This window comes from Helianthus annuus, chromosome 3 (genome assembly GCF_002127325.2).
Source record: "Helianthus annuus cultivar XRQ/B chromosome 3, HanXRQr2.0-SUNRISE, whole genome shotgun sequence".
NCBI classification, from domain to species: Eukaryota; Viridiplantae; Streptophyta; class Magnoliopsida; order Asterales; family Asteraceae; genus Helianthus; species Helianthus annuus.
Genome location: NC_035435.2, coordinates 111101098 through 111112975, shown reverse-complemented (window position 1 = coordinate 111112975; position 11878 = coordinate 111101098). Strand labels below are relative to the sequence as shown.

Here is an 11878-nt window from a genome sequence, read left to right as displayed (position 1 = left end):
TTGGTACAGAAAAAAACATGCGAATTCATCAAAAATTATTACATGCGAAATTGTTATAAAAAAAAACATGTTATTTCATCAAAATTATCACATGCGAAATTGGTACAAAAAAACAACATGCGAATTCATCAAAAACTATCACATGCGAAATTGTTATAAAAAAAACATGCGAGTTTAAAATGCGGGAAGATGATCTGACGGCTAAGATTGAAGCGTACATAATGTCCGATAAGCAATATTGTACAGTACTTACCTATATATATATATATATATATATATATATATATATATATATATATATATATATATATATATATATATATATATATGGTAAGGATCCTGTAAAAAGTGCTCAAAGTGCGAGAAGTGTGAGAAGTGTATTGTAACACTATATATAATACTATATAACACCATATAAACACCGTATAACAATATGTAACACCATATAATACCATATAACACTATGTAACACTATATATCATTATATAACAAATATAACACTATACATCTATCATAGACATGCTATCAGACAACCTATAGTGTTATATTTGTTATATAATGATATATAGTGTTACATAGTGTTATATGGTATTATATGGTGTTACATATTGTTATACGGTGTTTATATGGTGTTATATAGTATTATATATAGTGTTATAATACACTTCTCACACTTTGAGCACTTTGTACAGGATCCTCTACCTATATATATATATATATATATATATATATATATATATATATATATATATATTATCTACAGTATTTTAATAATGATTCTTTTATTTTGTAAAATCGATAACACTTGAAATATAACTAACTAATAAACGATGTGTCGGATTCAAGGAATATTGAAGACAATATTAGGCCACGTGTTATACCGTCCATATACGCCGCTCCATCCTGTTGATGTGGCATGGTGTTCCCGTCTTCCCATTGGTTCCACACCAGCTTGTGGTGTCGCACAACCTTGGCCCTTCTTTTTCCATTCTCCTCTCACGGGGTCGTCACCCCACCAGTGTGCTTTGTTCATTCTTCCATCCCACTTGTTTCACATTAACATCCTGCCTAGAAGGGGCAATCCTAACCCAAAAACTATTATATGGGTCATTTTTAACCATTTAAAAACTACAATGAGTTGTTTTGGGTTAAATATTTTAGGCAAGGGGGTCAAAGTGGGTCACTTAACAAATAAAAGCTCTTATCCATGAATCAAGTTGGGTCTATTAAATTAGAAGTACGGGTCATTAGGGCTTAAAATAGAAAAACCACGGGTGAAGAACATGAACGCCAGAACTCTGAACAACATCTTCTCAATGAAAGTCTTAGGTGCTGTTTGTTTTTTAAGAGGTAAAATGTCTGCAGTCTGCGGACCACATCTGCAGACATCTGTAGAAGAAGAGGTAGATCAAACCTCTGCAGTCTGCAAGAAGAATGTTGTTTGTTTTTTAACATATGCAGACTTCTAAAATAAACTGGTGGTGGTGTACGGACAGTGGTGGTGGTGCTGGACGGTGATGGTGGTAGACGGTGGTGGTGGGTGGTGGACGGTGGTGGTGGTGATGGACGGTAGTAGTGATGAACGGTAGTGGTGATGGACGATGGTTACTAAAAAAACTTTGAAACCTGGTTAAATCAAAATATGGATTTTACAAGTTGAGATATTATCCACTTATAATAAAAATATAAACATGTATAAAGTCTCATTTACTCCAAATATGAACCGGTCAATCATGGTATACCATGAAGTTTCAAAGGTTGTATTCATGAACCAACCGTCTACGGTGAAATAGGCATAAGGAAAGAGCAATGGGTTTGACCAACCTACAAAAATGAAACAGTCCCTATGTAACCAGTCATCCATAATATCAAACAAATCCTTTTCGTCTTTGGTAAACTTACCAAGGGCTATAGTCATCATAATCCTCTGATTCAACTACTTCAACATTTCCGAACACCTCATAGTATTTTTCGAGGAGTCCAAAGAGTCGATCATTTCTGTGTGAATTTTTCTCGTGCACTACTTCTTCCAACTCCATAGGTGAATCGTGTTGATCATGAATAGAGGTGTAGCGGAGCCTGACAATTCTCTAGCTCAGCTCACTAGAATTTTTGAAGCTTAAACTTGCTCAACTCAGCTCCTCGTGCCCACTTCTTCAAAATTGAGTTCGGCTCACAACACAACCTTAAGACTTAAGATTGGCTTGCTTGAGCCATTGTCTAAAGAGTTTAAACAAGCTAAGGCTCAGCTCCAGCTCGTTTGTTCTCCAAAGAGCTTAAACAAGTCAAAGCTCGGATCGAGCTAGCATTCATTAACTAAGAGGGTGTTTGGGGTTGAGTTTTGAAAATAGATTATGTGTTTTGAATATCAGAACCAGATAATTAGCTGTAACAAAACGTGCTGCAGAAAGATAGTGTTTGGATTTGATTATGTTGTTTGATATCACAATAATCGGATAATCAACTATTTGAGTGTTTGGCAAATATATATAATGACAAAAAAATCAGTTTTTGGATTATCACGTTTTCCTGCAGTAAGGGGTGACCTACTTTTGGATTATCACGTTTTGATCTCTACAAAACGTAAAAAATCAGTTTTTATTAATTTTTTTACCGACACTCAAAATAGATTTTTTGCGATTTCAAAACACAATAATAAAAAAATCAGGTTGAAAAAGCAATCCCAAACACACCCTAAATGGGCTTTATGAACAACTCGAGCTCAACTAGCTTCAAGCTTTTACCAATTCAGTTCCAAGTAGCTCACGAACAGCTCAGCGCGATAACTAAATGGCCTTTATAAGAGGCTCGAGCTTGGCTAGTTTCAAGCTATTTTAGACTCAGTCCCAAATAGTTGTCGAGCAGCTTAGCTCGTTTACACCTCTAATCATGAACGGGAGAGATCATCATCATCATCATATTCAGTAAATCTCACCAACAACAAAACTAAGGTATGGTCTAAGGAGGGTAAGATGTAGACAGCCTCAGTGGCGGACCTAGGAATTATTTGTTGGGGATGCGGATGAGGTGTTCAACCATATTTTCAAGGGGTGTGGTCGGGTTTTTTGCCCAAAATATACTTTAGATTTTTCTTTTCAATGGGTGCGGCCGCCCATCTTGGCCAAAGGGTGGGTCCGCCCCTGGACAGCCTTACTTCTACCCCGTAGGAATAGAGAGACTGCTTCTAGTGAGACCCCCAACTCAAATGAACTAGAGAGATGATGAATTCAAAGGAAAACCGTTCTCAAATACCACCAACGTGGTTTGGGCTCTTTGGTTGTGGACAAGAGAAAAGTTTCACAGTTAAACATGCTTTGACGAGAGTACCATCACATGACTCACATCAGTTTTAGGGAAAAAAAACAATACTTCAAACACCTTGCAACACATTTTGATTCAACAAGTATGTTGAAAAACTGCAAACTATAATACTAATATACATGAAATTTCATCAAACTCATCTCTTGCTGTTAAAAAATTTACAGAAGTGCAAGAGAACAAAAAATGGCACTCACATCAATCTCCAAACATAATCACCAAAAAAGAAAAAAAACACTCATCATAACAAACTCAATTACAATGGCCACCACTGAAACCCTCAAAATCTTGTGTCATCATCAGGGTATGACCCGCATTCGATATTTCAAGCTTTACTTCGCTAAATCAGGGGAAAGTAGATAGCGAAAAGTGAAGTCGTGAGGGACCCACTCAAATTTCTTCAATGATTTACCTTTTTTAATCGACTTGAAGCTATCTTGGTAACAATCGGGCACCGAGTGTTCAATCATGTCCACTAAACCAACATGACATAAGCCTGACTCTTTCGCATATAGATCAACAAGTTTTGGGAGATAAATCTTTTGCCCTTTTTGTATCTTGAAGTTGGTATGAATATACTCTTCTTTGGCGATTTCAAGCTCTTGGAAAACACTCTTTGGTGTGTACACGCGCACCTATATAATGAAGTATGCAAAATGTTATAGTGAACATGTAACATTTTGAACTTTTGAAGGTTTAAAGTAGTGTACCATGGGGTCAGAATGGCTTCCTGAACAAAGAGCAAAGTACGCAAGAGGTTGCGGGTGCTTCATTGCATATGCTTTTCGTGCATCTCTCGACTTGTACTTCGGACTTTGAAATAACAAAGATTGAAACCACTAGAAAAGCAGAAGAAAGATCATTAGTCTCCATATATTTTTATAAACTAAAACCGCAAGAACAATATTTTTTTGTACAACTTATGCTACTCGTTTGCGTATTAACTATTAATCTCCACATTCTTTAGATGTAACCGTGAAAAATAAAAGCGGAGTGCTGCCAAATGAGGCCATAGTTTACAAGAATGAACAATTTTGGAAAGTTATTGAAAATGTAGGTACAAAAAAAACAGCATACGAGACATTTTGTCTTTTAACCAAAATCATTAATACTTGAAAAATATGTTTTTTTTTTGTATTTCCATTGGTACTTGAAAAACATATCAAGCACTTCAAACTAGGGTTGTTAATCGTGTCGAGTTAGCGGTTTGAATCGTTGAAACCAGCACGACCCATGTAATTATTTGTGTCAAAAATATCAAATCTAACCCGGGCACACTTAAAATCGTGTAACCCGAACACTGTCCTATTAACTCATTTATCTACACAATCGAGTGGGCTGTAAATTTAATCAAGATGTAAACGTGTTCAGTGGCGGAGCTTGAACGAAAACTCAGTGGGGGCCGGACTCTCAAAATCCAAACCGGTGGGGGCAGGACTCTTAAAAATCCAATATTTTACACTACAAATTCTTTTTTCGGTAAAATTAACACTACGAGCGAAAAATTGGTGGGGGCCAGGGTACCCCCGGCCCCAATAAAGCTCCGCCCATGAACGTGTTAAACCATTGATGGATGGTAATAAATGGGTTAAAAGGTCATAAATAGGTTGGTGGGCCAAGCTATTTAGTTAAACGGTAAGGCAATTAAACCTGTTTAATTAAACGGGTTAAACAGGTCAATCTAAACACTACCCGTTTATTAAACGGGTTAGGTAAGACAACCCAAAACCTAATTATCTTCGTGTCGTGTCGTAAATATACCACCCCTTGTTGAAATCACTACAATTAAAAGAGAACATACTTGTCCCGGGTGAGGCAGCCTGCATCCCAGTATTGTACTCTGTATATCTCCAACACTAAGATTATGACCGCCAATATTATAAGCAGCCTGTATCATGCAAAAGAAATACACTTCACATTACAATAATATAAAAAACACGCCGTATTCATGGAAACACAAAAACATCAAATGTCTAAATTAACCTTTTGGACTAATGATATCCTCTTTAGCGCACCACGAGGAGTTCCATGGACCAAGTAGGCCTGTGACCGATCACGAGAATGTTATATAATTCAGATTAAGCCACCTCGATCACTTAACAATATGAGGGAGATAAAAGCCTGCTCTTTTGACTAAAAAAGTCAAACTTGTAGTTTACAAATTTGATGTTAAAGAAAGTGTAAAGATGAAAGAAAGTTTACATGCATCACTAGTGCATTGTGTACGTTGATCCAAAACGCCAGCTTCTCTTCGTGTTTCAACTTTCTAGGATCAACGTGTTCTAACTTTAAAATAAGAGACCTGTAAAACGATCATGTTTTAGAGCTTTTATATTTTCTAAAGCACGAGAATCCGAATCATATGCATTAAAGAAAGAGTGAACGATATCAAATTTTCATAATGTACAGGTATTTAGAAAGACAGAATTGCCCTTGATTTAACAAAAAAAAGACGAAAAAACCCCTGACGTGACGGAGAAAAATGGATGGAGTTAACGAGCCGGGATGAAAATGGCAAGATTTTAAACCTTTTGGACCCAAATGCGGAAAAACAAACCTTTGGATGAAAATCGCAAAACCGGCCAAACCTCAGGGACGAAAATGTCATTTTACTCTAGTATTAACTAGCCATTGTTTTTGCAAAATGCCATAAGAACACAACAATTTGCAATCATGAGAAACATAAACATATCATGAAAACGTAAATGCAGAACGAACAACAGTGGTTTGCTTGCAATGTAAAGTCAAAGTCAAACACTCGATAAGTCAAAAAGTTAAAAGTATTCAACACACTTGCCTGAAATTCTGTTGCTTGTGTTCAACACTACTTAGTCTCTGAGTACTTTTGCAAAAACCTTGAACTTCAAGTGTAGTAAAGTAGGGTCCACTAAACTCCATTGATCCTTCACAATGTGGGCTCCACATGCTAAACTGGTCTATTGGCGAAGAATCACTAGGTGGTGACGGGAACGATATGGGAGATGAAGGGAATTCATGATTGAACAAAGGCGGATCCGCAATTTGACCGTATATGCTCGAGATGCACTTGATCATTTCCTCAGAAAGACAATTTGCCGACATTCTAACGTTATCGGAAATACATCCTCCAAGATGCTCAGCCAAACTAACACTTGAATGATCATCCTTAGCAAACTGGTACATCAAGATACTTATGTTATATTATTCTTGATCATAAACTTAATGGATCGGTTAGTTGTTTAATGATAAGATTTAGAGTAAAATGTCATTTTGTCCAAGGATTTGTTTTTCCGCATCTGGATCCAAAAGGTTTGAAATCTTGCCATTTTCATCCGACTTGTTAACTCTATCCATTTTTCTCCGTTAGATAAGGGGCATTTCCGTCTTTTTAGACATTTTAATTAAAATAAAAAACACTATAAGAAACAAAGATCCACCTCTGTTGACTTTCTCCCCACCCAAACCCTTTAATCATCACAAAAAATGTCTAAAAAGACAAAAATGCCACTGAATTAATGTTAAAAAACGGATGGAGTTAACGAGTCGGATGAAAATGGCAAATTTTAAACCTTTTCGATCCATATGCGGAAAAACAAACCTTTGGACGAAAGTCGCAAAAGTAGCCAAACCTCAGGGACGAAAATGGCATTTACCTCTAGCATTCCTAACGGTAAGGAATGATATGATTCGACCGCTTGGTTAACAGCCATGTAAAGAGGTGGAGTTCTGTACGAAAGTGACGAGTGGCTTCGATTAACGTTAGAATCTTCCATTGGCTGTGATTCCGAAATGGGAAAACAGTCTTTTGGTGGATTATCGGTCGAGGCCCGAGCTGGCATAAAATTGGCCGAGTTGCCGGGCAACAACTGTTGTTCTTTTAACGCTGCGTTTAGTCTTGATTTGGTATCGGTTGCAGATAAAGATTGTTGTTCCTTCTTTTGAAAAGTTTTGCGGTATAACGAGAGAAGATATTTCTCCAAATGCTTAACTTCGAACTCTAGTATTGATATCTCCTTGATTAGATCCTTAGAAGACTGAATTCAAATAAAATGGAAACAAATTACAACAAAGATTATGGTTAACAATGATAGATTATAATTCCTAACATATAATGAAAAACTGATATAGAGTTAAGGGGCCCGTAAAATATGAACGAAAGTATAGCTAACCTTTGTAAGTGATGCTTCATCGACGGGATCTTGAAAGAAAGGTTGACTAGTAGTCGCCTTCTCTAGTTCACTTCGAATCGTAAGTTGGTCCTCAAGTTGCTTCTGGAGTTGCTCAATCTACAAACATATATACATAATTAAGCCTAATCAGCTTATAATATGGCCTCACAGACTCACAGTTCACAGAATGTGTAAGATTCATTTTACAAATAAAAATTTATAAGCTAAATGCTTAAAGGAAAACACATGCTAAATTTTAATAATCCAAAGTACGACTCATTGGCCGATAATAAGCCACACCGACAATTTTAGAAATGACACTCCTAACTTCACGAGTGTCACGAATTGATTATTATCGGCCAACAGGTCATAGTTTAGTTTGGATTATTAAAATCCATTTTGCCAAATGAAAAGGGAAACCCACCTCTTCTTTTAGGGAGTTTTTAGCTTCAATGCTTTCAAATCTCCTTTTCTCAGTCCCTTCACAACTCCTCTCCTGCTCATAGCCAATCAACACACGTTATTATTTCCACAAATAAACTCTCAAATCTTGTAACAATTGCATAAAAAATAAAAAAAAATAAAAAAACTCCTTACCATTTTTTGTTGAGATGCATTGAGAATAGCATTCTTATCATCATGGATTCTTCTATTACCAAGATCACTATCAATTCAAACAACAAATTATCAAAAATCATTCCCACATTTAACATTACTAAATTTAGTGTGTGTGTGTGTGGGGGGGGGGGGGGTACCTTTTTTTTCTTTTGTGGCTTGAACCACCAAATCCCATTTTCACGAGCAGAGTGAGGATCAAAGACTAACAATAATATTGTTATTATTATAAATTTCACGAGCCCAGATTGCAGGAAACCTTAACTCACCATACGACAAAAAAAACACATAATCTGACAAAATCAGCAACAAAACCGCCAGAATTAAATATCAAAATCATCCAACAAACACCCAATTGCAGAGATCACGACACAAAATACAACAACTACAACAAGATTCTATCCGGGTCTCCACCAATCAGAAACATTGTACATGTTGCTTAACAGAGTACGACATTTCACCCTCACGGACCCTACCGAATTTCGTACTGAAATCCGAACGATTAAACACGAAATTAAAAGGGTTTGTTCAGGACTCACTGATGATCAAAACCCAGAAAAATCTTGTATTATTTCGGTGTGTGTTTCGTGAGTGAAAGGAGCTTATAGTGGTGGGTTTGACTAGTCACTTGTTTGAGAAAGTGATACTGCCTTTTATGTGTGGTAGCTTTTTGCAAAGTCTCTTTTGCCTCAAAAGAAGTTAATTTGATGAAATGGGATTCAATGCTTAAATATTACTCATCTATGTGCATGTTTCAATGGACTTTTTGTACATATGTTTTTATCAAGTTTAATGTTTTTTTAGGGAATTAAAAGGTTGAAATGTGATTAAAGTGTGTTTGATATTGTATTAGTTTATAAAGCACTCAAGAATAAATTGAAAATAAATTAGGCTTTAAGAAAAATTGAGGTTGTTTTATTAAAAGGGGTTAAAGGTGAAAGTGCAAAGCAAAAAACAAAAGGTTTGGAAAAGAAATGTACCATTTGGTAACATATTATTATGTCATTTCAAGGTAATTATAGCTTTTAGTTTTTCAATATAAGAGTAAACAAATAATATTGATTTGAGAAAAAATGTGATGATAAACAATATGTATGTGCATTCAATGATATTGATATAAGGAAGCTATTGGGTATGATTGTTTATAATGTATCTTATATTTTTATAAGATTATCTGTGATGATGTATGTTAGGAATCATATGTTTACTTTGCTATTTCTAGTATTAGGGAGGGGGTATTTGTAACTTTCTCTCTTATAAATAAGTATGTAATAGTTGGTAGTGAGGAGGAGAGTTTGTGATTCAGTTAGGGCTCCATTGTGGAGAGGCTCCCTTGTGGAGAAGGGCTTAGCCCGGGATCACTCTGGTGATTGTTTATCTTCGATTTGTATTTCAATTCAATCTATCACAATTATCATATATCAATTCCTATCATTGGTCCGACCTGCCTCCCTCTACTCATCAATTTCACGGTTCTGTTTCAATTTCAGTTTTCGATTTCAGATTCAACTTTTGAAATTATCGCCTCAATTTCAATCGCTCGATTCCAGTTCTTCATTCCACTTTGTTATTGCCCTGTTAAATTGTCGGCCCTCTGTTCTCCATCGATTCCAGTTTCTGTTACTCATATCTGATTTCTGTTACTCAGCTCTGGTCCATATCTGATTTAATTCCAATTTCTCATCAGTTTCTGTTCCTCCAATATGGTGAACACCTCTACTCGTCTGGACATTCAGGATCAATTGATTCAGAAGCTTCAAAGTGATATGGCAAATCAGTCTTCTCGACTGGATTCCATCGCTGCTACCTTGGAAGCGGATCGAGTGGAGAACGCGGAATTCCGTATGATGATGTTGGGGTTTATGAAGTCGCAAGAGACGAAGACCGGCGATGGTTCGTCGGAATCGGGGTTTTCCGGCTAGGTATTTACGTATTCTCATCCTAAAACGGCTTCTGATATGGATCCTGGGCCCAAATCAGCTTCTGATAGGGATGTGTATAGTGGTCTTCCATCTCTAATAGATCAACTGGAGGCAATCGTCTCCAGATCTGACGAACACTTGAAAGCTATACGTTCCAGATCTGAAGAAAAATCATGGGCGCAATTTCAGTCTTCAGGTACTCAGATTGTTGATGTTCGATCGACATTTCACGAAATTGAGGAGGAATCGGTTAATTCGACTGTGACTAATTCCAATCTTGGGATCGGTTTCACGTCTTCGTTAATTTTTTTTGACAACCAATCAGCCGACCAAACCAAATTAGAGATGATAGGTATCAATTGGGCCTTATCAGATGTTCTTAAGTGGAATTTGGGCTCAGAACCAGTGGTGGGCCACGATGAGCTGCACACAATTGTGGATCTAGATTATCCATATCCGGGCCAAGGTGTGGAGCAGAAATTGGTTGTGGGCCTGATTTTTTCTGATTTGGACTTGTGTGAGAAGGGAAAAGCTCCATTTGACAGGGGAAAGAAGTCATTGCCTCACCGTCCTCTCATTGGAACGCGATTGACGTTTTCGGCTACGTGGCATTTATGGGTCGTGCATGGGCAGCCTCGGCCACCGGATGACGCATCTGAGGACGCCTATACTGGGAAACCGGGACAGGCTTCTGATCAAAGTCTTGAGGACAAGACTTTCTCGAAGGGGGGAGTATTGTTAGGAATCATATGTTTACTTTGCTATTTCTAGTATTAGAGAGGGGGTATTTGTAACTTTCTCTCTTATAAATAAGTATGGAATAGTTGGTAGTGAGGAGGAGAGTTTGTGATTCAGTTAGGGCTCCATTGTGGAGAGGCTCCCTTGTGGAGAAGGGCTTAGCCTGGGATCACTCCGATGATTGTTTATCTTCGATTTGTATTTCAATTCAATCTATCACAATTATCATATATCAATTCCTATCAACGTACGACTTATCTTTCATCTTTACTATTTGTTATATCAGCTAACATATTCATCATTCACTAGAGAAATTTTTTCAAACAAATTATTCTTCCTTTACTCATTATTATGGTATTCTCATCACCGTCGTATTTTACTTTATTTTTCATAACCAACTTATTTATAACTGAGTTTGTTATGTTTTTTTAAAAAGGAAAAAATAAGTAGTTGAATGGGCCCACAAACTTGTATGTGAACCCGTTTGTAGCCTTGACTGTCTTCGCCACAATTAGTAACTGATAGATTCACACAATACGACATATATGGGTACTCATTCACGAGTAAGCCTTGACCGCCTTCATCACAACAAGTAACTGACAGATCCACACAATATGACCCATTCATGAGTGTCATATACCCCCGTATGCGACAGAATGTTGAATTGCAACTGCTCTAGTTTTATTAAAAAGAATTACAAAATTTCTAATTAAAAAATCCATGCAATAAAATAATAATAAATAATCATAATTATTGTGTCTGTATTTTAGCAAGAGAAAAAGTGACATTAGTTGGAAAAGTTACATTTTACCAACAAATATGTGAGATAAGAAAGATTATTCTCAACTTTAGCATGCAACTTCCAAATATATATCTTATTGTATCAACACAATATCTCTTCTGCTTTAAGTTCAAAGAAATATTCCACAAGATTTTCTTTACCAGCTTTTCATGTTATTTCATTTATTTTTATTTTTGCATTTTGTGATTAGCTATATTTAATCAATTAATGATTATTTATAAAATTCAGTTATAAATAACAACGATATATTTCTAACCGAAAATGAAAAATCCACCACTTCTCTGGTCATAAGACCTTGGGGTGTACTCTAACTTAATTGGTGTTAAAGATGACAT

General features: G+C 36.4%; 1 protein-coding gene across 1 annotated transcript; it reads right to left on the bottom strand.

Moving 5' to 3' along the window:
- Positions 1–3389: 3389 nt before the first annotated feature.
- LOC110929519 lies at positions 3390–8767 on the bottom strand. Its single transcript, XM_022172678.2, has 11 exons — positions 8222–8767; positions 8064–8130; positions 7891–7962; positions 7467–7583; positions 6951–7331; positions 6116–6471; positions 5521–5620; positions 5302–5361; positions 5120–5206; positions 4029–4157; positions 3390–3953 (listed from the first exon to the last, which is right to left on the bottom strand). Exons 1-11 carry the CDS (start codon positions 8257–8259, stop codon positions 3651–3653), a joined length of 1710 nt encoding a protein of 569 aa, XP_022028370.1. The 5' UTR covers positions 8260–8767; the 3' UTR covers positions 3390–3650.
- Between the last annotated feature and the right edge of the window lie 3111 nt (positions 8768–11878).